We start from the raw sequence: 27,337 nt of genomic DNA on the forward strand, positions 1-27,337 counted from the left end.
ATGATTAAAAGGAATACTAAAAACTATTGAACTATTAAGTCTTCATGAAAAATAGTTAGTTGTCGGATTCCACATAGTGGGATGCGTGTTTGGTCTTTCTACATTAGAAAGATAAATTCTTTGAGTACAATGCTTGACGTTACTCTCTGTTCACGTGTTCTGACGTACCTGTTTCTAGCAATCGCCTTCCTTATAGAGCACCCTTTTAAACGCTTGGTCTTACGATGTAATCGCACATTTTTCTTTTTTAAAAAAAAGTTTCGGTCGGCAAACAGGACCACGGGAGAAGATAAAAATAAGACGGAGTCTAAGCTGGTGGGTATGCTGATGCACTCAACCCAATCAAATTGAGATGGATTTATTTTGCTTCTTGCATACATACAAAGGGTACTAGGAAAGTTTTGCAATATGACGCAACCGTGTGTCGCAGGAGTCTGCTCCTTGGTACATGCTGAGACATGTTCGCATTTGCACAGTGACTGCAACGCTAAGTTATTCAATAGCGGTGATAGTCTAAAGTGCTTGCTATGGCATCTTGATTACGAAATGAGATGCGAGCAGTTTTCTGTATAACTACGCGTCTGTTTTAAACATAGACTAGTGCTTACAAGATGGGTGGTGTCCGTCCACATCGTATGACTATATTCAAATGGTACTGAAAATTCCAAGAGGAAATTTTACTCTAGAGGGCGCTGTCTGGGGGGGGGGGGGAACGAACGTCAGTTACGGAGGAAAACTTTACTGCTGTTAGGAAAATGCTTGACGAAGACAGGCGAATGACCTACCAGCAGATTCAAGATACCTTAGGCCTAAATGCACCAGCAATTCGTTTGATTCTGCATGATCATTTACACGTAAAGGAACTTCAGTGTCTCTGGAGTACCGCGTAGTCTGACTGAAGAACAGATGACACGACGTGTGACGTGGTGCCGGGAGATTCTTCAAATGATTGATGAGGGATAATCTTAATATGTAAACACCGTAACAAGTGGTGAGTTTTGGTTGTACTATTATGAGTGTCGACCAAGACTCAGAACAAAGTTTGGGTCTTTGATGATGAGGATACACTTGCAGCTGTCAGAATCGAGTGGAATTGCGGAGCATGCCGTTTTGGACACAAAAAGGACAGTTACAACTAAGTGGTACACGGAACAATGCCTACCTAAAGTCATCGAATCTATGAAGAAGCTACGATCAAATTCAAGAATGGACACCTGGATTCTCCCTCATGATAATGCTCCAGCTCACCGCGCGAAAGCCTGCACCGAATATTTGACCAGTACAGGATTGAAACACCCTCGTTACAGTCCATACCTTGTCCTCTGTGACTTTGCACTGTTCGTTTGTGAAAATGAAGCTAAAATGGATGCGATTTTCCTGTGATGAGGATCTTGTGAGGACTTCAAACAACGAGTGACTTAACTTTCTAATGTAACTTGGCAGATCTGGTTTAACGATTGGTTTCGGACGATGGAAAGGTGTATTGAATGTGTTGGAAATAATTTTGAAAAATTAAATTAAACTGTATTGCAAAACTTTTCCAGTAACCTTTGTACAAAAGAATGGCTCATATTAAATCAAAGATTAGAACAATCTACAGTAGAACTTTGAATCATTGTTTGTTTTCGAAGGTCCTGTTCAAAATATTGCAAGGAAAAAAAGAACTCTGTAGTGTACTTCACAATTTCAGAATTTGTAAACATGATGTATGTTTACGTAACTTTTTAAGCATTTGGAAAGGAATTAATATTGTTGAACTACATTTTAAATTGATTTACCACTGAAATGTTAACTGGAAAGCAAACATGCGAAGCCATAGACAAGTATGTGTTACACTTGTAATTCAAGTAAAGAATAGTCCGTTGTCAAGTTATGTACGGTAGGTTTAAAGCGAACAACACTTACGAGATCAGTAAATTTAGTTCCCGGTGGACTTGTGGAACTTTATGTATATTTTGAAGCTTCCTTGTGCGTATATAGTTTGCAAACCTGTCGGCCTGAGATGCTCGAATTCGATTCTCGACAGGAGTACGTGTTAATCAGAATCTACATTAATGAGTCGGTCTACATCTTGGTGCTGAAAATAAACGGTCGAATGAATTACTCAGTTGCTGTAGAAACAATGAAAATTGAGTGCATACTTATTTCAATGCATCATGGAAATACTGTGTATCTGTTTTAAAAGTAAATAAATGAATTTACGAGAAACGAAACTAGTTAACTTTTTACTGTTATTTAGTTTCTGTATCCGTTTCAAATTAGGCTCTTAAGTATGTATGTAAATGGGTATTTAACCGAACCATTTTTATAGGATCAATTGAGAGGTGTCATGGTGACTTACTAATAGGACACTTATTTTTCGTGCTAGGGGTCCTAGTTTGATCCCCATCCACCTGGGTTTATGTTAGACAATGTAGTATCCACAGGTTTTCTCTTGGTTTTCCCGTTGCACATTCTCATTCCATCAGTTATTTTATAATTCAGTTTCATTAATTCATACAACTTCTTTAGCCTAAATAATGCTATATGTAAGACACATATATTAAATATATAATTATAGAATGGTAAATTTTTCCTGCTACAGTTGTTCGTAATATCGGATTTTAAATAATGCCTTCAAAGTAAACATCACTGGAGGCCCCAAAGTCAGGGAGATAATTTTGCTACTGGAGGGTGCAAAGTCAGTTTCACCGCTATTGCCGATCTTACTTCCCTGTTGTAGAACTCTAGAGCCGCCACTGCGTGAGACTTAAGAATAGTCAGTTGTTGGTTTTGAGCAGTAGTCCCGAATGTTCTATTATTAGTTGAGTGCAAGTAGTTCGAATTTCTTTGTAGATCACTTTTGGTGCAATGAAATGACGTTTATAATTTAATTTCGTCATTAGTATTGCAGTTTCAAGTGTTGCAATCAGTGAAAATCATAAATTTAAATCTTGACAATCCCTCTTGTTCGCTGTAGTAGAGAAGCGACTTGAAGATGTTTTAAAGCTTAGGCAAATCTATCAATGTCCGTTGAAAAGATCTTAAGGTTATTAAAGGAAACTAAGTAAAAATTAAGATTCACCCTTAGGTTTTAAAACAGTAGGGAAAGTTCGACATTGAGTGATAAGTCGTGTCTGTCTTTCTTGGAGTGGTACTTTGTAAGTAAAAGTTTTGAACTTGAAAACCGGTTGTTTTTAAGAAAATCCGGTATGTGCGAAGTAAATCTGTATCAGAATTCGAGTAAATTTGTAACCATATATGCCCTGACGAAGAGTTCAAGCGTTACCGCATATTTTCTCGTTGTTATGATTTAGTCCACACTTTTCTTACAGGATTCAAGAGGTAAATTTCTTGTGTAAGTTTATCATTATCCGTCGATTTCATAATTTTAAATCTTACTGCTTGTTTTTAAAAGTAGTAAGTAAGCTGTTGATTGATTATTAGTGTGTAGTGAAGTCATAATTAATGTTAGTTGATATATATCATAAATGCACTTACATTTCTAAGGATATGGTATTTGTAGCAATAAAATGTGCCTGAAGTAGATATTGAAATTAAATACATTAGCTTAAAAAGAGAGCAAATTATTTACATTCATTAGAAAAAAAATAATACATCGTTGAAATTGTTTCTTGGCGATGATGGTAGAATCGTATTAAATGTTTGCTAGATCATTTAATATTTTTCGTAATTCAAATAGGGTTCATATCCAAAATCGTAAATGTGCATTTTTAATACTTCATTTGTAATAGGTATGTAAGAAATATTTCCGTAAGTAAATTTGTAAATATATTAGAAACAAGAGGAAACTGGCGATTTAAGAGAGTGGTTCTCTTAGGACATGTTAGGACTTCCGTAGGTGGATTGTATTCTTTGGTGTATTCATTTAATCACTTCTTATTTCTTTTCAATTGATATATATATGTGAATTAAAAAGATCGATTCGGGTGTCATTAAATAATTGGACTTGTCACTAAATATTTTGCCCGGAAGAAATTGTAGTAATTAATTCAATTATGATTGAACACAATATATAGGTCGCGGTAATAGTTGGAGTGCTGCGCTGTTGAATGAGAAAAATCCTGATAGTGTTTGTCAGATGTAGGCCGATACCAACGCTTAAAGATCAATATTGATGTATGATCCGTTATCTTTTATTGTTTTAAGTAGTCATTTTTTTATTTGTTGGGAAGGCAGTCAGAAGGCTTACGTTTTATTAACATATTAAATGCTCTGTAATGAGCGTGAGTGCATTGAAGTGGAGATGTCATTTAATTCAAATTTTGTAAAGTTGATAACTTGATCTGATAATTGCGTGAAGCGAGTTTTCAGTTTTGATTGCATAACGGATTCTACACATTGCTTTTGACTGCGTTTAACGGACGGATAATTCACATCTTGCTTTACATGTGTTTTCTGTATCGAAGAATGTGAATAAGTTTGGAATACGAGTGTTTTCTATTCAAATGTGTGTTTCTTGCTAGTCCGTTCGAGTCAGGATACTCAAAATTTTTCGATGTACAATGATGAGCATGTTAAGTTACCAGTTTACATAATTGAAATATATAATTTGCAAAATCAGTTTTTTCACGGAGCACTCCATTTACTAAAAAAATTTAAATTCTTAGGCCACGTACAGTTTTAAAAACACATATGGTATTAGTTCAAAGAGAATAAGGAATTCCCTTCTGTTATGGTGTGAACAAGAGAGGGAAGTACAGGGAAAGAGTACTTAAAACAATTCCGAAGAGCTGTTTATCGATTATTGGGAAATTATTTTGATCACATAGTTACATTACTAATTGCCTGACTTAATTATATTGTAATTGTGCTCTCGTTAATTTAAACATATTAGACTACAGTCGTTAGATTTAGCATTCGCTAAAATTTTTCATGTATTATTTAGTGATTTGATCAGGTAATAATTAACATCAGGAAATTTTAGATCGCCATGTTTAAAATGCCAGGGAATGTTACATATTTATCTACTAGGATTTTTCATTATTATTATTAAATGTAACATATCCTTGAATCTCCTGTCAAGATCAGGGTTAAAATATTTTTGTTCTTCAGGAAAGCAGGAATATAGCGGCTAACCAGTATATTTAATTCAGTTTTTATGGAAGTAGGTAAGTGCAGGAGATTCGGGAATGCTTCACAGTGTGCAGTACATTTGTCTCATTTCTAATAGATGCTCTTATTTTTTTTAGTGTATCTGAAGGCGATGAAGATGCCAAGAGTCCTTCTAAGGACGAGAAGGGTAAGTGTGTGAATTTATGTTCATGCATAGCGTTTGTAGAGAAATAGGGGAAGTCATCTTTCATTTAGAGAGAATTATTTAATTGATAATTAACAGGCAAGTTATCATAACCCAAACTTCGTAATAATAATAATAATAATAATAATAATAATAATAATAATAATAATAAAGCTTGTTCTGTTGTTTTCTTTAGAGAAAAAAGTCAGTTGTTCAGAAGTAAAATTATTATCATAATAAAAAATGGTGGTGATGTTTACTGTGGTGTTTCGATCTTGTAAAGCAGTCGTTTATAAATTAGGAGATGGTTCCCCTAAATAGCCGTGAAAGCGCTGGCTGCTGAAAGACTGTGCCTTATACTATTCAACGTATAATTCGAAATTAAATACTTACGGTACTAGACAAGAGGTAGGCAGGTCAAGGCACGCAAGAAATTTCTTAATGTCACTTACAAAGACGCCGTATAATTACTTATTTAAAAAAAATGAAACTCATTTACGTAATAGTATCAAAAGGTTTGAGAGTCATTAGGCCTACTAGTAAAAACAACAAAAAAACCCACTTAAATTAATCGACCACTGTCTATCTGAGTAGGCTAATAAGTCTGAATACAGCAATACGCATTTTCGCACCGGCATCTACTTAGAACTTGTATTTTTCGAACATATTAAACTAGTTCTGCAAATCATGATGTGTTTTCACGGCAGAGTTTCCTAAACTGCTACCGATCAGCTGGTGCTTAATCTTCGGGATGAGGGAGAAGTTTCAAAGAGCAGTTCTGGGAAGCAGAACTATTGGGAGAGGATGGTTAAGATTTACTAGTCAAGAAGCTATTTCGAAGCGGGGCCATTATCGTGATAAAGCGTTTGATTGTTCTCTCGCTGCAGGGCAGGTGTTTGTACTGAATGTCTTCCGTCAGATGCCTCAGGACAATGAAACCAGGTGACAACTTAGTCTGGACAAATTTACAATGTAGGAACATTGAATGATGGTGGAAATAATGTATAACTAGTAGGAATTTAAAAAAAAAAAAAAAACACACCTTCCCACGTTTCAATTCACTATGTTTGTGTAGCAAATTTCATTGAAATAACTGCATAATAGGGTTTTTTAAATTTAGTTTTGCCTCGCAACACTGTGCGATGAGAGAATCGCATGACTGAGCGATAGGATAGTTCAAAGATTTCTTTAATGTAGAAGGCGGGAGTGTATATTACATCGGAAATTAGCAACCTGTGCATCATTACAATAGCCGAGGACGTAAAAACATAAAGAAGTGCAATGCCAAGTTTCTGGAGACATCAAGTGTCACACTCAGAAATTTTCTGGATCAGATATCTTGAGTCAGGATAAGGCAGAAATATCTGCAATCAATGCGAGCATTAAGGATGAAACAACTCCGAAAAAACATTCTGAGTTTCAGGGCGAGATTGCAGGAATGCATCGATGTGAATGTGCCTAGTTGGAGGTGTAACGATCAGAACAACAGACTTTTGTTTGCATATATAACTAATGATCGCTGTACAGCACAAACTTTATTTCACAGATATCTGTGTTCGTTACGAAGTTACAGTGAATTAAAATGTGGGAAGAACTTTTGGAGAACTGTATATTATTGTATTATAGCATAATCTACATCAATTCGGACAAGGAATGACCTTAATTAACAGATGTTAAAATTCAGGACAAAATACGGAACCTTTTTGTTCAAAAAAAAATTCCTGGCCCAAGATACATTCTGCCAAAGAGCGCCATTTCTCATGTGCGAAATCCGTCAGAATATTATTTGGTCTAGGAATTAATTCGTGCGGGTGGACAAGAGATGGCGCAACGAACGGAGCGTCCCACAGTTCCGTGTATCCACACATGTGTTGCAAACCCCTGTCATCGCGTATCGTTCGTAGTATAGGGCAGTGGATTAAAGCGTCAACAACACCAGTTTGTAGTTAAGTGAACATGGCGCAATTTGTGCCTGATAAAGTGTTTTTGCGGGGTGTCCTGCTGCATTACTTTAACATGCAGAAAAGTGCGACTGAAAGTCATCGTATTTTGGTGGAAGTGTATGGTGACCATGCTCTAGCTGAGCGAACGTATCAGAAGTGGTTTGCACGGTTTAGAAGTGGTGATTTCGGCTTGGCAGACCAAGAGCGAGCTGGACAGCCAAAAAAATTTCAAGACGAAGAATTGACAGCATTGCTCGAGCAGGATTCGTGTCAAACGCAGGAACAACTTGCAGCAGCATTAGGCGTTGATCAAACAACAGTCTCCAAACGCTTGAAAGCCATGGGAATGATTCAAAAGATGTCACATTGGGTTCCACATGAATTGAAAGACAGAGACGTTGAAAGACGAAAAACCATTTGCGAATTGCTGCTTCAACGACAGAGCAGAAAGGGGTTTCTGCATCGAATTATTACGGGTGATGAGAAGTGGATCCATTACGAGAACCCTAAACGAAAAAAGGCCTGGGTGAAACCAGGTGAACCAGGTCCATCACAACCAAAACGAGATATTCACTGTGCAAAGGTTATGCTGTGCATATGGTGGGATATGAAAGGTGTGGTGTACTATGAGCTGCTGCAACCGGGTGAAACTATGAATGGAGAACGTTATCGACGACAATTAATGCGTTTGAAGCAAGCTCTGGCCAGAACAGGACCAGAATGGGAGAACAGACATGATAAACTTATTGTTCAACATGATAACGCTCGCCCACATGTCGCAAAACCGGTCAAAACCTATTTAGAAAATGTCGGATGGGAAGTTTTACCCCACCCGCCGTATTCACCAGACGTTGCTCCTTCGGACTACTACTTGTTCGATTGCATGAACAACGATTTGATTGGACAGCGGTTTACTTCTTCAGAAGATATCGAAACATGGGTCTCTGACTGGATCGCTTCCAAGGATGAGGACTTCTTTCGCCACGGAATCCGTACATTGCCTGACAGATGGGCGAAAGTGGTGGCTAGCGATGGACAATATTTTTCTTAAGGTATTTATGTATTTTGTGTTTGTACTACAGCTTCAATGTGTGCGTACCAACCGCACGAATTAATTCCTAGACCAAATAAAATTCTTTATCTCTGGAACGGTTCAAGATATTTCATCGTTTTTCGTTTTATTTAAAAAATAACTACTGATTCATCCATGTTCTTGTGCTGTAGCCCTCTGAATTTTTCTTCAAACGTTTCAGTATATAAATATGCTGTGTCCATATTAGTTTGGTACGAGAACATCGCTGCTGTGTATCAGAATAATTCCTGCCTAAAAAAGAAAAAAAAGACAATTGAATCGAGGTGTGACAGGTACTGCAGATGATATGTCAAATTATAATTCTTAAAATTGAAACAAAAAATAACAATGTGACACAGATATTGGATAATAGAAACCAAAGTGTGGAAGGTGAACCGGGTAAATGCAGTGACAGAAATTTTAAAGAAAAAGTAGTTTTCCAAATTTTGTATATATAAATGTACTGTTCATCAGAACCATACAGTATTACGTTCTCTAGAAAGGAGAATTTCCACTTTTTAGTTTTAACAGATTTTATAAACAATGTTCATGTTTTAATTTCTGTGGTTAATGTCGCTTGCAGAACCAACTCCAAAAATTCTGAGAATTCTATAGGAGTTGTATCTCCAAAGGTACTACGTATCCTGAATATAACAACATGCCACTTTGGTTCTGGAAAACCTCTCTCGAATCAATATACTCAATGTGATGGAGTAAAACCTATAAGTTAAATGTTTGAACTGGTGATTTTTTTTTTCTTCTGGATTTTCTTTACATGCAACTTTCCAAATCATAAAAAGTCTTCTGGAACAATGTGAAACCTTAAGATTATTTCAAAATGTGACTGCCATCTAGAAAGGTTTTCCAGTCCGTGGTGCGCAGACCTTCTTGTAGTCACTAGAGTTTTAAAGGTGATCCGCGGTTTTTCATTGAACTTTTATCTTATTATATTGCTTATATTTGGATCTTTGTAATGTACATTACCTAGATTTCAATCAGTTGAGAATAAAATAAATAAATAATAATAATAATCATAATGCAAAATATATATGAAGATCTTAAGATACTAATAAACACACAAGCAATTCCTTCAACGTATTCATTAGAATTAATGAACTAGACTAGATGTACGTCGTATACTTTCTGGAAAAAAAAAAAACTTCTTGACGAGGCAGTAAAAATTGTCGAATCTCGTCTCTTAACAGCCTGTTACTTTCTGCCCTTCGTAATGAAATGGAAAGTGATCAAGAACATAGCTATTGCACCCGGAAATTCGGAAATTTGCTGGCTATCTCAGGGAAGATCTGACACTATTGTTTAAGCCTCGCGACGAAGTTGAGTTGTAAGGTGTTTTGTGGAAAGGACTGAGTTTCAAAAGTCTTCTGACGTATCACAAGACAGTTAAGTGTGCTTACTATTTGCATATTCATAAAAGAATAATATATAAAACTAGCAAAAAAAAAAAAAAAAAAAAGTATATACAAGAGCCATTTGAAAAGTTTTTGAAATGTCTTCTTTAGATAAATCCGTCTCCGTCTTCATACTCATATATTTGGTCCAACGATGTTCTAAAGCAGTCGCGAAAACATTCTTTCAGACATGCTAAATATTCTTCTTTACTGAGGAAAATAGAATCCATTAGGATTTTTTCTGCTTCGGGAAGAGATTCAAATGTAGCTAAATCTGATGAATATGTGAATATGACAGCAAATCAGACACCAACTCTGTGAGTTTATTCATTGCAACGACATGCATGTGAGGGTGAACATTGTCGTGGTCTGAGTTTCTTCTGTGATAAACTTCGCCTTTCTTTCGTTGTTTTGGAGGAAATAGTGGCTCAGTGGTGGAGCGCTTCTTCTGGTGCGTGGAATCCCTGGTTCAGTCTCCGACCAAGTAAGTTTGTGGGTGTCCATTGTTTTCTCGAAGTATTTCCGTTTCCTCGCACATTCTCATTCCACCAGTTCTTCCATCATTTACTTGCCTCCGTCTCTCTTAGCCTAAAGGCCATAAAACGTGGGATGTTAAACGAAAAAAATTCATTTAATTTTTTTCCGTTACTTTTTTTTTCCTTTGAATGATCAGAAAGTCTTGCTTAGTGTTAAGCGAAAATGATTTTATCAGATGGAAGATGGGCAATGCAAAGGATAACTCTTTCATTATTACTACTAAGAAAACTATGGTCTTTCCGAAACATTTCACGCATACATACATGCGCTTACTATTATTACACTGCTCCAAAAAACAAGCAACTCGAAGGAAGTGGCAGAAAATAAAACAACAAGATCACCGCACCAAGTATAATCAATAGAAGGACTATACAGATGTATATTGCAACACAAATAAAGGATAACAATACTGTTAGAATGTACAGGGTGGCCAGAAAGTTCAGAACCACGATACCTCGACATGTAAAACTGGACTGTGCGAGGGCATAGGCAGTCAATATGGGGTGTGATCACCACGAACAGACACACAGGCACAACAACTGGCATCCATGCTGTAAATCAGTGTTGATCGAGTGTTGCGGCAAATGGCCCACTCCTCGAAGAGAGCTGTTTGCAGTTCAGGAATAGTGCGTGGTGATGGATTGCGCTGCGATATTCGCCGTCCGAGAGCATCCCACATACACTCGATGGGATTCAAGTCCAACGAGTATGCAGGCCATGCAATGCGCGTAATATGTTCAATCTCCAAATACTCGGGACACCAGATATGCGCGGTGTGGGCGGGAATTGTTATCCCTAAATAGGAAGTCTGGAGCAAATGCTCCGCGTAAATTACGCACGTGTTGAATTTCAATCCCGATACCATCGTGCTGTGAAAGTGCCATGTTCCACAATTTAAAGGTCCATTTTCCCATCCAGCGTGATCCCTCCCCACACCATGATGTAACCACAGTCAAAGGACGGCGTTCAGCAATGAAGTTTGGGTGATAGTGTGTTCCTGTCTGTCTCCACACTAATGTCCGACCAGAATCAGACGATAGGCTGTATCGAGATTCATCGAAAAACATAATGTGCACCCACTGTGTTCCCCCCATGCAACATATACCTTACACCATGTGTAACGCGCACCTCCCGTTCCAATGGCACACACAGCGTAGGCCTCCTGGTGTACAGTCCCGCTGTATTGAGCCGCCAACGAACAGTTTCACTACTTACACGTTGTCCCGTCGCCTGAAAAATCATTTGCCAGTTGAGAGCATGATGCTTGATGGTCACGTCTGGCAGCAATTGTGAGAAACCGGTCATCGGCGGGTGACATCTTCCTCGGACGACCTCCTTCTTGAATCGTATTGAACATACGTTCATTTTGGAAGCGACCACAGCCTTGACACAACACTTTTGTTTACATTGATTTCTTGCACCACGTTCACTTGGGATCGGCCTAGTTCCAATCGCCCAATTATACGCCCGCTGTCAACGTTACTCAAATGTCATGTGCCAACCATTGCAAGTTGTCTACGCTTGATATTCCACACAGGAACCACGAACTCACTGCTTGCAGCCTCGGATACAACTGGGCTATCGTGTACGCTTCGTGGCAAGATCTGTTCACTGCGGTAGCTACGCATGCGCTAATAGCGGACCTCGCCTCGTCTGTGCGTCTCTTTGTATGTGCGTGCCTCCTACAACCATACGTAATTTAATAAACTCCACACGTCACATATCCCACGTTCTCTCGGGTTGCTTAAGTTTTGTGGAGCAGTGTATTATTATTATTATTATTATTATAAAGAAGCAGAATATATCCTTTACTTTGGCTTCCATTTAATTTCAGGGTTGTAGTAGTATTCTCATTTTTCACCAGTGACTACGAATCAACGCATAAAATCAATACAGTTACCCATAATTTAAACTGTTGTTTACTAACACAGACAGCATTTTCGTAGTGGAAGATGGCCCATAATATACTCAGTTTGGAACTAGTACTGCCATCTGTGGGCCACTCCAAGACATTTCAAATAGCACTAATGTGAATATAAGCGAAAATATTTACATCTTCGTCTTGACTACATTATTTAACGTATGCTAATCCTTACAATATTTTAATATTCCACCACACGTATCAGTCTTCGAAAGTACTGTAACTATAGAAGGTACAGTCTTATTCAAAGAAATATTGGCAACCCATCTTGCTTTAGAAGGCCATATTCTGGTTACCTACCATACGTAGGAAATTTTAATATTTGAGCTCTAAATAAAGATCTCAGTTGGCCAGAAGAAAGTCTGATTGAATTCCAATTGTATGTATGAGTACAGGGGAGAGAGGTGGGTGGCCAGTCAAACTATAAAATGTGAAAAATATGGGGAATTCATCTCTCTCTCCTTTAATTCTCAAAAATATAGTTTCTCCTTGTTATCAGCATTGCTACTTTTTCATTCTGTGAAGTTATTTTTCTTTATTCTTTCCATAACCACATGTCAGTCTTGTTAGTACTTCAGCATTACTTTTACGAAATATCCGAGTCCTCGATATAGTTACATTATATATTTTATATAGCATAATTTATGTGTTCCGTCCTTAATTACATTGTATACTCACTCATTAAACAATCGGAAACTAGTCACGTGTTCTTTCGTCTATCCGGCATTTCTGTGGACCAGTTCCTTTCATTATTATTGCGTTTGTCTCTAACATTTTACGAATATAGAGAGAAACGAAAAATGAGGAAGTATTAAAGAATAGTGAAGTATTAAAGATGATGATAAGTAGTATCTTTGGCAGCATATGTATCTGGGCATGGAAGAAGGGATAAACATAACAAGAAAAAAAATGCTTATATGATGAAAGAAAGAACGTGTTTATGAGCCAATCGTAATGAAACAAATTTCACACTGTTTCTAATAACTTACAAAAGAATACAGTTTCCTCGATCGAACAGCGTTATTTAATGAATTCAAGTCTTTGTGTTCCATTCGTTTCCTCGATCGAACAGCGTTATTTAATGAATTCAAGTCTTTGTGTTCCATTCATGTTTTATTTATTTTAACTTAGGCTTCAAACACGCTGGATGCTTTCATCGTCAGTTTTACTAGTGAGTTTAATTAGATATGTAGTATATCTTTTCGCAAATTATCTAATTAATCTTCAATTCTTCTTTTCATATGAAACTACCTGGCCTACTTATCGATTCGGTCCTTTCCTTCAGGCAATACTCACTCTATATATACACAGATGATGATCAGAAAAATGGAAACACCTGAACGAAATTGCAACTTACCAGATTAATATGGTGTCGGGCCACCTTTCGCCTTCAGAACAGCCTTGATGCGACGTGGGATGGAGGCATAGAGGTCGTGAATGGTAGCAAGTGGGATTTTACACCATTCCTCGTGCAGGGCATCGGCCAGTTCTGTGAGAGAGGATGGAGGTGGAAATCGTCGCCGGAGTCGTGTTTCCAAGACGAACCACAGATGTTCAATTATGTTGAGATCTGCGGATTAGGCGGGCCACGGGAGGTGTTAAACTTCATCCCGATGTTCCTCAAACCACACTGCAACAACGCCAGCTGTGTGAATGGGTGCATTATCATCCTGGAAGATGGCGTCATTGTCTGGGAACAACATCCGGACCATAGGATGCAAGTGGTCTCCTAAAATTGCGACATAATCGTTGGCAGTGATTCGTCCGCTAAGTGTGACCACAGGACCCAATGAAAACCATGATATGGCGGCCCCCAGTATCACCGAGCTGTCGCCATGTTTCACAGTTGGGCGGAGACACTGCAGATCATAAGCTTCTTTGGGCGTTCTCCACACATAAACACGGCCCGTGGTTGGGAATAGGGTGAAGGATGACTCATCCGACCATATCACACGTTTCCAGTCCTCAACGGTCCAAGTTGCATGGTCGCGGCACCATTTGCGGCGTGCGAAAGCGTTATGGTCCCTGATGAGCGGTTTGGCCCGTGCAACACGACCCCGTAAGTTCATGTCATGTAATTCGCGGCGGACTGTGATTGTCGAAACAGGGTGGGGGAGGTGCTGATTGAGTTCCTCCGTCACTTGCTCCGCAGTGGCACGATGGTTCTGCGTGACAATGCGCTTTAATACCCGGCGTGACCTGTCACTCATGATTTTCTCCCGCCCACTGTTCCGCTTCCTCGATGTGGTTTTCCCGTGTGTTGTGTAGGCCGTCATCACCTTCGACACTGTCCCACGCGACACACCTAACACAGTAGCCACTGCCGTCACACTCACTCCACATAACCGCGCACCAACAATTTGCCCTCTTTGAAAATCTGAGAGGTCTCTCATTTTACACAACCTCCGTCTGCTGCAGCCACTGGACACTGCTGTTCCACTGCGCCTGACGTAGTATTGAGACCGACCTAACATACCGCCACCAGCGGTCCGGCGCTGCGGGCGCCACGACACCACTGCCAACCCATACATCTGACGTGTTGCCATCTACAGGTGTTTCCATTTTTCTGATCACCATCTGTATATATAGTACACATAAAAAAAATACATTAATACATATATAATATTATCCAATATCTCTCTATATACGTACTTTTCAGTTTAATATCTAGGGGTATTTTTAACTGAAGTTTCTTGTTCCCGAATTCAGGGACTTTTTTATTTTAAAGACAAAACACCATTATTTTGATGAGCCTTTTATTTGCAAGATAGATAAACGTATTAGAAGTTTTAGTAATCGCACACGCAGAGTTATTCCCCCAAAGTCTTCACTGCAAACTCTGAAGTGTTTCTATCTGTATAGGCCAGTACATACTTAATGTAAATTCTCTAATCATCTAAAATTCCTTTAAATGTAGTAGCTCCTGTGGCATAAGCTTTTTGCTGTCTTCACTGATGCAGCAGCTCATCTTAGCCTTAAATCTAAAATCAATTCTCTCATTTGAAGAAAAGCTTGTCTTAACTACACAGAATCCTCGTATACAAGAAAAAACTGTGTTAGGGATGTCTAGCTAAACTCTTTATGAGGATATAGGTGAGGAGAAGGTAAGAAACAGTCTCATTATGAGACAAGAAAATGGCCCTTTAAGTAGGCCGTGCCCTATCCATCGGCCTCTCACTAATGAGACCAGAAAACTTGACCCTTTTACAAAGGCCAATCCCTATCACAGGTTAAGTCAGGAAAACTGTACAACATGTAATAACTGAGAAATAAATTCTCAACCATAAAATGGATCGAACCCAAAACCGTTTGAGTTCGGGAATATCCTTTATAAGACCTAACCAAAGGTTTAACAAACCATCACCTTAATAAAATCTCACCTAAATATTTAAACATAATTCCTAGCAGGGGAACAAACTTTAGAAAATCGAAAATTCCTATATCTTAAGAAAAAGTTAACATTTTAAATTATTAAACTATGTATCCTATCTCCCTACTTGGCCTTACGCAAGACCACCTAACCAGCAAGCCTTTCACTGCATAGCCCTGACAAAAAGAAAAAAGTCCTCGTAGTTGACTTAAAAACAAAAGTGGTCGATCCACGTTAACCCAGGACCGAAGGCCTTATGTAGCCAAGTGATCCAATGGTTTGTGAAAGAACAACCCTGACCAAGAGAACAGGGATCGCGTATATACGAATCGGGAGACACGTTGCAGAATCTGAATACGAAAAGTTCCCTAGCCAAAAGAAAGAAAAGATCGTTAACTGTGAAAAAAGGAAGGACGCTAACTACCTCCCCTCCTATATTTTTTCCGTTTCTCTGTAACACATGTGGACTAAAACTATAGCTTCTAATGGACCAGTGTTTCTATCTATCTTTAAAACTAAAAGATTCATTTTCATCTATATGAGCTGCAATGCTTTTAAAAAAATAAATATACAGTTTGCATACAATATTCAGATTAATATACATATATATGAAATAAATGATTAGTTTCATATTTACACTTAATATATATTAAACACCCAGGCCTGGGAATAAACCTAATATTTATACGTTTGAATATATATATTTATCATATAAAAGTGCAAATAAAAAAAATATTATTAATATAAATCAAGTAAGTGGCATAAAAATGTCCACTTACAGATACAAGGTGGTTACAATTAAAGTGCCGCTATTCACGGCGGTCCAGCATGAGCTGTAATCAACGAATTACATTGAAATTTGGTAAATATGCTAATGAGACCATGCGGAAGCGAGTTACATTGGACAAAATATTAGTTTTACTTTCCGCCACCAGGGGAAATGCGCTGTACAGGTAATACGCACTTGGAAATGATCCTGAATATATGGATAAGACGATTATCTAAATCAAAGAGGTCAAACATGTTAGATTAGCGTACACATAAGGTGAAGGAGTAGCGAATGCGTACAAGGTGAAGGGCAGATGATTGCAACAAATGGCGTAGGGGGAAACCAGCTTAGGAACAATATGAGAATAACAAAAGGTGAAGTTTTATTTCCAATTAATGGTAACAAAAGGTCCAATGGGAATCACTTGATTAACATTTGCGGTTACAGTGATCATTTTACATAACATGCTCCATATGGCCATCAGACACATCGATGCCATGTTGCATTCGTAAAATGGCGTGAATAACAGTTGCTCGCAGCATTTCCTGCGGAATTGTTATGACATGACGCCTTATGTTCTTTGAGATTCGCAAGCGACTGAACATTTCCGTGGTAGACTCGAATTTTCAGATATCCCCACAGCCAGAAGTCACACGGAATTAGATCGGGGAATCTTGCTGGCCACGCATATGGAAAACCTCGGGAGATGATGTGATCAGTAATACAGGTTTCACGAAGCAGATCTTTACGGGCGACCGATATGTGGTATTGCCTGGTCTTCCAAACAGTTTCGTGCCTGTAACGCAGGAATCAAATATCACATTAAAAGGACCCTATAAAGTGCCCATGTTATGGTACAATTGATAACTCCTTGGGGTGTCATCTCCTCAAAGAAAAGCGGTCCAATAATGAACGTTCCTGTGAACCCACAACACACAGTCACGTACGCAGAGTGTAATGGCTGTTATGGCTGTTCCTGCAAAACATCTGGATCGGATTATCCTAGCCCCATACCCGACAGTTTTGCATGTTCACTACCCCTTCTGTTGTAAAATGTGTCTCATCAGTCCACAGGATACCCCACAGCCACATGTTATCCATTTCCACCTGTGCCAAAAACCGAAGGGCAAATTCAAGGCGTTGTGGCGGATCTTGGGGTTTCAGTTGCTGTGCTGTGTGAATCCTGTAAGGATACCAGTGTAAAATGTCCCTAAGAACTTGACGAGGGGATAGTTAATTCCCGTGACACCGCCCGAGCACTGGTAGCAGAATATGGAGCACGTGCCTCGTGGTCCAGAACAACCACAGCAATCTCATCAACAACTTCCGTTGGATTGGGTCATCTTCCTCTTCCTGGAGCCACACGCAACTCGCCCGTTGCACAGTGGGCCACATGCAGAACCTGACTGGAAAAAATAAGTACTCCACCTATACATGCAATATATGTTCACTATACCAGTAAAATTATTATTTGTTGCCGCGAGTGACCACAACGTACTGCAAAACAACTGAAAATCTATGCGTACGAGAGAAATAATGAACTGAAAGCTAACATATATATATATATATATATATATATATATATATATATATATATATATATATATATATATATATATAAGACAAAAATAAATTAGCCAAATAGAACAATAATGTACTTTACCTGCAATGATCGAAGAGATAAATAATCCGATCTTCTTCCAGAGGCATAGAACTCATAATTGTAGTCTTCGTTGTCACCGTTTGCATCGTTATTATTATTATTATTATTATTATTATTATTATTATTATTATTATTGACGATATCGTTACCATCATCATGACAATTATCACTATCGCAGTCTTGGCCATATCCTGCTTCACCTTCCTGAGATGCTGCACATTTAATAGCAGGTTCTGTAAGTAACTTCCTGACATCAGGGGGGAATAGCTTTGTTTTTGTTTCGTAAAGGAGATTGATTTTAAATTATAGGATCGGACCTGAGTAGAGCATGTGCAATACATTGCGAATGTTCCGTTTTCGAGAAGTTTTTCTTGCATGAGCTGCCCTGTCTGCTCTAATATACTTATGTTTTTTTTAGCTTCCTTGGAGAGCATTCCCATAGGCAAGATAGCTGACTCAATAACTCTTTCTCCATAAACTTAAATTCTATGAACACAAATCGGCATGAAGTACCATGGATATAGACTAAGATACAGTTTAATACTTTCAAATGTGAATGCATCAAATCTTTGTATATTAATTAGAAAACCACATGATATAGTTCGCAATATAATACCAAATCGCCGAATTAGTTCTTCATTACTTCCTGCAATCTTAGCGGATTGCGATGGATCTATAAATTTTAAAAAAAGCTGCACAGTGTTTCCATCATTAGAATTTCCTACTTCTCCAGGTGTAGGTTGATCTACAATTAACCCCATTTTTGTTCGGAACTCTTTAATTTTCTCCTTCATAGAATTTGACTTCGTCTTAGGGATCCATAACCTGCCGTTTTTGAATGTCCAACCGGTAAACAATGTGAATTCGGCATTCGAAAAATCGGATCCAAGGATGTAAGAGGGAGATTCGAAATCCATATCTGCTAATATCTATTACTTTTGTTCATAATTCAATATTGTTCATATTCTTAGGAGTAGATGCACATATAAAGCACGTTTGAGGGAAATTTCTGTAGCAGAACTGCACATCTTCCCATCCACTATTGTGAATACAGATTCATGGGATAACATTTACTTTCTTCTCCTAAATTAGTATATTACTAGGCTTTAAATTAGATATTTGCATTTCCATTAAACGTACTTCCTTTCTCAACAGTTCAGTTGTCTCTTTTGGGTACAACAGTTCAATGAGTCGACAAAATCAAGGCGACGATGGTTTGGGATTTTGCTACAAAATTGCTTTGTCAACCTCCCCACCCGATGTTGAATACAACTGTAAGGGAAGGAGGAAATAGCAAAAACATATGAGTCACTATATGCACTGTTCGATTCATGTTCTGTTTGATGCTTATGTACACTATAACAACTGTTTTAATCAGAGTTCCACTTACACACTAATGTGATTGTGTCTCCATCTCTGATGCACTCTTTAACATCATCTTCCTGTAAAGTCACGATGTGCTTAGTTGTTTGAGCTATTATTGCTTGTAAATAAACTTCAGCTGACATGTCAGTTACTATAATATGCTATTCTCTGGGATAACACTTTAATTTTGCTTCCCGCACCACATTATACGAAGGATATATGTCACAATGTTTTGTCTTTGCACCTAGTCTCAAATTGGTATACAGTCTTTTTGATAAGGTGTTATCTATAATAAGTGCCAGGCTTCATCCGGAGAATAAGTGTTTGGATAGAGTTTTGGAGAATGATAAGCCTTTCTGTATTTCGTTGTTTTCGTAGGTGTCGTTTGAGTGATTTCTCCTAATACAACTGCGGCATCTTTTTCCAGCAACCCTCAATGACCTTTGGGTAGCCAACATCAGCCTCTGCTCAGAATGTTTTGTAACATTTGGCTGTACAAGGTTTTCTTCATTTCCGAATCTTCGAAGGGTTTACTAGGTCTGCCTGATTTGCTTGTGGAAGGCTTATGCTCTTGGCTTCGAGAGATTGTTTTGAAAGCAGTAACAGCTTTACCAGAGAACTTAATATGTCCTTCCAATCAGTCATTATATTTGAATAAAAATCTATCAGAGATTCTGTTACACAGCTTCTAACGCTTCTCGGAATTACCTTTCATGGCACTTAGTCACTTTCACACTACGAGGAACATTCACAGAAAGGGTTTCCATTCCATATTTGTTTGTAACATAATTATAAAGTGCCTCGTTTGATGGTTTAGAACGCAACACCTAGTACAGGTCCTTGCGCGCCACGACGAGCATGTTCGTCTCTCTACACCTATCTTTGAAAATAAGATAAATATAAAAACCGGGCAAGAATGGGCAGTAGATCACAACTGTATTTCGAAGTACATATATCAAACTACACCCTGACGAAAAATCTCGCTACAGACATGGGCATACATTTTTAAATGTCAATTTGAATTTCCAATGACAGTTCTTTACTACGTAATTACTTCCACTCTCTAGAGATACTTATGCTGCTTTTCTGTAGAAGTAAACCAATCAAACAAAACTTTAGTCAAACAGCAAGTACATATACATACATTTACTCATAACTTATTTCGCGAACGTTTCTTGCCTTTCCACATGTATAATTAAACCACAAACCCTACTTACGTTCATACTACTCCCATTCAGCGCGCTACGAAACAGTTAATGAACTTCGAAGTGCTACCACCATCACTACGGGCTGTTATCCGTGTTTACCGATACGGATCAAAAAATCTTGGTGAAGCGGACTTTACCGCTAAAAAAAATGGTTATCACTTAAAACAACTATGCTGTTCTAATGTAGATAAGACATAGTTGCAAAAACTATTGTTTTCCAGTGAGATCCTATTTCTGTCCTACAGTGCGGTGTCTCGAATTTCAGTACCATCTTCTTTAAGCCATTTTTTGATAGCGGTCCTCTTCTCATTCCTTTCCGACATTGATGTTCCCTGAATGCTGCACTGTAATTGCTTTTGTTCTGATAGACCAATTTCACTAACAGTGCACAGTCTCTTTTATTAATAGCCATGCTGCTCCTCACGCGATCTTGTGTATGAAGTGTGTTACGGCCTGTACATTGCCACATTTTCCCTGGCGGCAGAAAGTGGAACTAATATTTTTTCCAGCGTAACTTGCTTCCGCATGGTTTCATTAGCATATGTACCAAATTTCAATGTAATACGTTAATTACAGCCCGCTCTTGACCGCTGTGAATAGCGGCACTTTAATTGTAACCACTCTGTATATCGCTGTGAAAATTATGTCGAATATACAGTAGAGTTAGAAGTCGCTTGAAGAGACGAACAACGCTTTATATTGTTCGACGATGGGAACATATATCCTTTTGCAAGTTATTGTAGTTCTTGTTTATAATTTGTTTCATTGTGATTCGCTCATAACAAACAAGCTCTCCTTCCTTCCTCATATTTGCAAACTTTTCTTGTCATGTTCAGCCCTTCTTCAATGATGGTCAAAATTTCTCATGTTACGAATGTCTTGTGAATAGTGTTGTAAGCGCAGTAGGTTTTCGTATTATTCTGTTCAAAAGCCTACAATGTGAACCCTTAAAACGAAACTTACATAGAAAATGCACTTTTCCAATTCATAAAACGTGGTCGCATTACTTGATCTATTTGTTATATTATAAAATAGTATATTTTTGGAGGGGGGGGGGGGAATGTGTAAAGATGGTAAATTGTCTTAGAGATTAGTAGTTGCCATTACATAGATTACTGTAAACTGAAATTAATGGTAATCGGAATTTCTACTATGTCACGTAATTTAGGGCACTTTGGTTGAAAATAGAGTTGATGATACGTGTTAGGGAAAAGAACGTGCTACTTTCCGCATGATTCGACAAATATCGCAAGTTCTTCAAGGAAAGCACTTGTATTTATGATCAAATTATGCCGAATATCCAATCTAGAGGGAAAAACCGCAATAATCAATCTGTCTTGTGTCATGGAGCGTGACAATATCCATTAATCTACATTTTCCTTGTGTTGAGAGAACATGCGTTTGTAATCCTACCACAACATCCTGGTGTGCCTTCTAGTTTGTAGACTTCGAGGGGACGCAAAATAGTATCGTCAAGAGGTGGTTGTATCACCAACATAATGTTGGAGGACCATTCATTCAAGTGAACTACTTCGCAGAATTACCATTGCATACATGTAGTTGAAGGACACAACATACGTTGTGTTTCCTAACAGTGTAAATTTGTGACTTAATCTAGATATAGTGTTAATAAATCTTGTTATATTGCAGTTTTTTGTTGGTACTTACGCTTTATTTTATACGATTCATTCCTTATGTATTATTATTTTTCTTTTTCACTATAGGGGACAAGAAAAAGTCATCATCATCTAGTTCAGGTAGTAGTAGCAGGAACTTGTGGGTTAGTGGCTTATCTTCGTCAACAAGAGCTACAGATTTAAAACAAGTCTTTTCAAAATATGGAAAGGTACGTTAAAGTTTATGAAATATAATTTATAATGTTTAGTGAATTTATTCAGAGTAAAATATTAAGACTTTACTATAACAGTTGTGACTGTATAAGAACTTAATTTGTATTCGTATTGTGAATCTAGTTTTGTATAATTACAGAAAACAGTTGAGGCTAAGGAAACTTAGAAGTATATAGGTTGTTCGGAAATCAATCCTTGCTTTATATGTAAGGCAGTCCATGTAGTGGTTCTTAATAAACATGAAGATCATAATGCTGTTTACAGCAACTTGGTATCTTAAGCTGTTGCGGAGATACAAGAAATATGTGTAGAGATTCCTATACTGCTTAAAAGGACTTAGTTGTGGGAATTTAAAATATTGCTTTCGCCTACTTACATAACATTATAGCAATAGTTTTTAGCAGTTGTAATTACAGCAAGTCCTTGCAATCACATAATTTTATGCAGGTTGTAAACTTGATCAATATTCATATCATCTCCGTAACGTGTTGAGATGTCAAATCGCTATAAACGGAACTATAATCCCTGCGTTTGTTGTAAACTATGTATGTGATTGAATATGATACTTATCTAAGCACTTTTTCGAAATGAAACCTTTTTGAAAAATCAAATTTTCAAAAAAGTCAAATTTTCAATCTCTTGTGACTGTTCTAATTACTAGAAATAACATTATACCATGATCATAGTATTCGACATTAAGGTACTTGCGATGTGAGTTGCTCCATCGGTCTCATTTGCGTTATTATTCTTGTAGAGGGTTCAAAATTGAGATATTCATGACAACTATAGCGTCTTTAATTCGTAACACTCAATGATGAATGTGTTATTACAAGTTTTCGTTTAATGTGTGGATTTGAGGTATGTAATAACCTGACGTGGTTCTATTTGAATAAATACAATTTTATACTGGGCTGTGGTATTGCAGGGTGCTTTAACAGTGTCCCCCTGTCAGTGTTTACATGTTACAGAATTTCATCGATTTTCATCTATTAGTTACAAGGACTTTTCAAGATCAATTGTCCATCTTGACCAGTAACTTACAGTTGTATTCAGCACAGTCTCCAGTAAATGCTAACTAGTAACTTGCAGTTGTATATAGCACAGTCTCCAGTAATTGTCAGTTGTCTTATTTCATACAATGTGTCAATTTGTCCATTTTTTTTAAAACATTGTTTGGAGGAAAAATACGTATGTTGAAATATAAAAGATCAAAGAACCATTTAAGGCTTTTTGAGGTTCGTGAAAATGATACAGAGCGACGTAAGTGTTACTAAGAGTAAAGGGAACTAAGAGTAAATAATATAATGCCATTAGGTTGAGTATCCCTTTCATTATAGGGAATTACATTAGACGGAATTAACTTCTAAAATTAGATCTGGACTTTTTCATGGAAGCGCCTGAGTGCCTCGTTGGTATCACGCGCACAGGAAGCATGTACGTTAGCCACGTGGCTACAAAGTGCCACTTTAGTTACTTAAAAAATACGTAATTATAGTATCTAAATAATTTTTTAAAAAGTTAGATGAGCTTGACGAAACCGAAATATAACTGATAATTAATACTTTGGTATGCTAATATCTAAGCATATAAATATCAAGGCAAAGGGGGAAAATACGATGAAGAAACTTACTTTAAAGTCGTTAAGGATGTGTCCAGCACCTGGCGTGCGATAGAATTTCCCTACATAATAACATGGGATATTTCTGTCGAAAGTATTATGAAAACTAATTTTTTTTTACATTCCAAAATATGCCCAGACATATTATAATTGATACTTGATGTTCACTTCTGCGTCTTATTATAGTAATATCAGAGCGCGAATTAAAAATTATTATTTTTCCATTTGAAAGCTATTCAAAATTTGGCGTGCGTTTGGCAACAGAGGGGAAATTAATCTCTGAGTTATGCAGTCAGGTTTGCCCAAGAAACATTGGCAAGGAAATGTGTTTGGCCGTTGATAAGTTCAAAACTTATTTTCCGCTTGGGAAAATTTCTCTCTATTCAAGGTAAGGCCCAATATGAAATGGAGGCTTATAAACCATGAATTGTTTTCAGAGGGACATTTGAGAGGGAGATTGTAACATACCTGATGCGGTGCAGTACCCAGTTCTGTCGGCGAAAATGGAGAAGAATCTCTTCTCCGGGTTCTGAGCTTCAGAAAAGACCGGTATTCAGAAATGTTGGGTTTGAGCATGGGACAGGCTATGGGACGTGTAATTCATTCCAATGCTAATGAATTCATTCCTCAATAAGTCACATTCGCCGAAAACAACATCTGGACCATAAAATGCATGTTATCATCTAAAGTGTCCATACAATCACTGGAAGTAATGTCCTGCAAATATGATCACAGAACCACGATATTCCGGCACACTGCATCATAGAGCCGCCATCATGTTCTATTGTAGGGAGGATACATTTGACGTCCATCATACATAAACGTGGCTTGTTGTGGCAGTAAAATGAAAGGGACCTCATTGGACCATGTTGCGCATTTTTAGTTATTGAGGTCCATTTTGAATATTCTCAGCATTGTGTTCTTCTCGCTGAAGTATTGCCGGTTATCAGCGATGTGGAAGTCCCTGGAAACAATCAATCACTATTAGTCGCGAACTGGAATCTTTTATCATAGCAGAGTTGACAAATCTAATCTATCTGCCAGTCAGAGTTACTGCTAAACAAGCGTTAGTTGATTTGACTGTAAACTGGAATATGCCTTATTTTCTTATTTTCTTTACAGATGGCGAATAAAATTACAGATTTTCTTGAAAATATAATCATTCTTCGAAGCATTATTAATTATTAACTTTTCGTAAAAGTAAAATTGCCCCTTATCACCGGAGCAAAATTAATTTCCTCTAATTTTAAACCCCTATAATAAATATAAAGGGTTAATTAAATTTTACGCAAGTGTGTTGAGCCAATGGAGGATCCACAAGGGAGGAGAAAATATAATTCAATGCGTTATTTCAACAAGACAAGACTATAAAAGTATTTTTTCTGCCAATATATTAGACCAATAATTTGCTCTCATGCTCTTGGGAGCTAATATTCCCAGGTGTTATTGCCCGCGCGCCACGAGAAAAACTGTGACGTAGTTGTAGGATTAAGTATCAAGTGTGTCCATTCCACTGCATAAAAATCATTATATAAAAACCTGCCCAGGCCGAAGGTCTAAACTTATGCTGAAAGTGATTTAAATCAGTCCAACTGATTAATGTACAGTCAGCGACAAAAGTTCTTTCCATTTTGTAAAGTTTACTTTGGGAATAACGATGGTATGGCTGGAACTTACAGAAAATTGCATTCTTTTACTGAAAATAACTGAATAATTTACTGAGAACTGTACTCAAATTGCCCTTCCATTCTGAAGTTATGAAACTAATTTAATCAAACAAAGAATTTTTGTCGCTGTCTGCACAAACACATTAAACAAGATATGCTCTAGATTAGAATAGACCTCAAAAGAATATCGAAAAGTGACCTAAATAGAGAAAGCACACCCTTTTTGACAAGGCTTATAAAGTGCAGATATTTCAGGTAAATAACATTGTCTGATTTTTGATAGCAACCGGTCTCGTCCTTTCAACCCGTTCCTCTTCCACACCCTATCCCCTCTGTCTTTATGCTCTAGTGCACAGTTATCCGAAGATGAAAGGAAACACATACATTTGTCAATATCTGCATTTATATATACATACATATATATAGATATATATATTCGCGACGATATTCACAATGTTATCGTCACAATCAGAAATAAATTCGGCTGAAAATGTTAGACACGGCCTTGACATTATGTATTTAATCGAATATCTTAACAATACAAAGAATTTAAAAAGAAGAAAAGAAAGAAAGCAACTTAGATACCACGAAAGATTAATAGTAATTTAGAAATGTAGTTGTTTTGTTATGAGTGCTAATAGTAAATATTCAGTTGATTGTCGAAATCTCTTAATATGATACATCACTTTAATATTTTCATTGTTAGACAGGGGCGTTAGTCTCTATACTGTTTATTCATAATGTGTAGTTTTTTTTCTCATGTAGATTGTTAACTCATACTATTGATTTTCAATTGTAGGTAATTGGAGCTAAAGTTGTGACAAATGCACGTACACCAGGCGCACGATGTTACGGTTACGTAACTATGGCAACAAGTGACGATGCTTCAAAATGTATCCAGCATCTACACAGAACAGAATTACATGGCCGGATGATCTCAGTTGAAAGAGTAAGGTTTTTCTTCTTGTGTATACGGTTTTAGTTCGGTAGAGTAGTTTTTTCAGTGAAAGTGGCGTAATATTTGAGTGCATAGTATACGTAACAAAATTTAAAGTAATAAATGACGAGAGCAAATATATAAATAAATTAGATTGGAGAAAAAAAAATTGCGATGCTGGCAGGGGCATTAAATGCAGTCTGCATTAGTATCCTAGCTTGGAAAACTCATTAGTGAGCCACTAAGTTAATAGAGCAGGGGAAAGGGCCAGCTTCTCTCGTGCTTCAAAAGGGTACGTGAAAACTGGAATGTGGAGGAAGTTGTAAGATAAAGGAAATAAATATAGGAAGGTGCAATATTTCAGGGATACAAATGTTCTGTTTGTCTTTGGGGATACTTATAGTTAGTCTTTTTCAGGTAATTAAAGGAAGTTGTAGATCACAGAATGCTTCAAAATAAATCACAGAGTAATTCAAGATAGTTTTCAATTTCGAGCATATAATGAAAGAGTGGGCGACGTGTATATCTATTTGTGTCTGATGTTAATGACTTCACAACCAAGTCCTTGTAGGAAGTCTCTATCAGACCAATTACTGTAGACTGCAGTTTTACAAGTTCTTGTAACCCTTCTGGCGAAGGGGTGGGTGGGTGAGAATTTGGTTGTTAATTAAAGTACATGACGCTTTTGCGGATTGCTATGTGTGGTGGGGAAAGGTTTGAATATATGATAAACGTACAGTATTTTACTTACAAATGTGAGGGAAAAGTA

The 27,337-nt window shown here is 37.5% G+C and overlaps 1 protein-coding gene across 3 annotated transcripts in view; it reads left to right on the forward strand.

Annotated features, from left to right (window-relative positions):
* The window catches only part of LOC145668323 (uncharacterized), a 152,983-nt gene that overhangs the window by 65,768 nt on the left and 59,878 nt on the right, over window positions 1–27,337 (forward strand). For all 3 annotated transcript variants that reach the window (XM_081736057.1, XM_081736059.1, XM_081736058.1), the window contains exons 7-9: window positions 5,193–5,242; window positions 22,221–22,342; window positions 26,431–26,580. In XM_081736057.1, the coding sequence (XP_081592183.1) occupies window positions 5,193–5,242; window positions 22,221–22,342; window positions 26,431–26,580 (322 nt within the window). The remainder of the gene's footprint in view (window positions 1–5,192; window positions 5,243–22,220; window positions 22,343–26,430; window positions 26,581–27,337) is intronic.

The sequence above is a fragment of the Thermobia domestica genome, chromosome 13 (assembly GCF_964235325.1).
Source record: "Thermobia domestica chromosome 13, izTheDome1.hap1.1, whole genome shotgun sequence".
NCBI classification, from domain to species: domain Eukaryota; kingdom Metazoa; phylum Arthropoda; class Insecta; order Zygentoma; family Lepismatidae; genus Thermobia; species Thermobia domestica.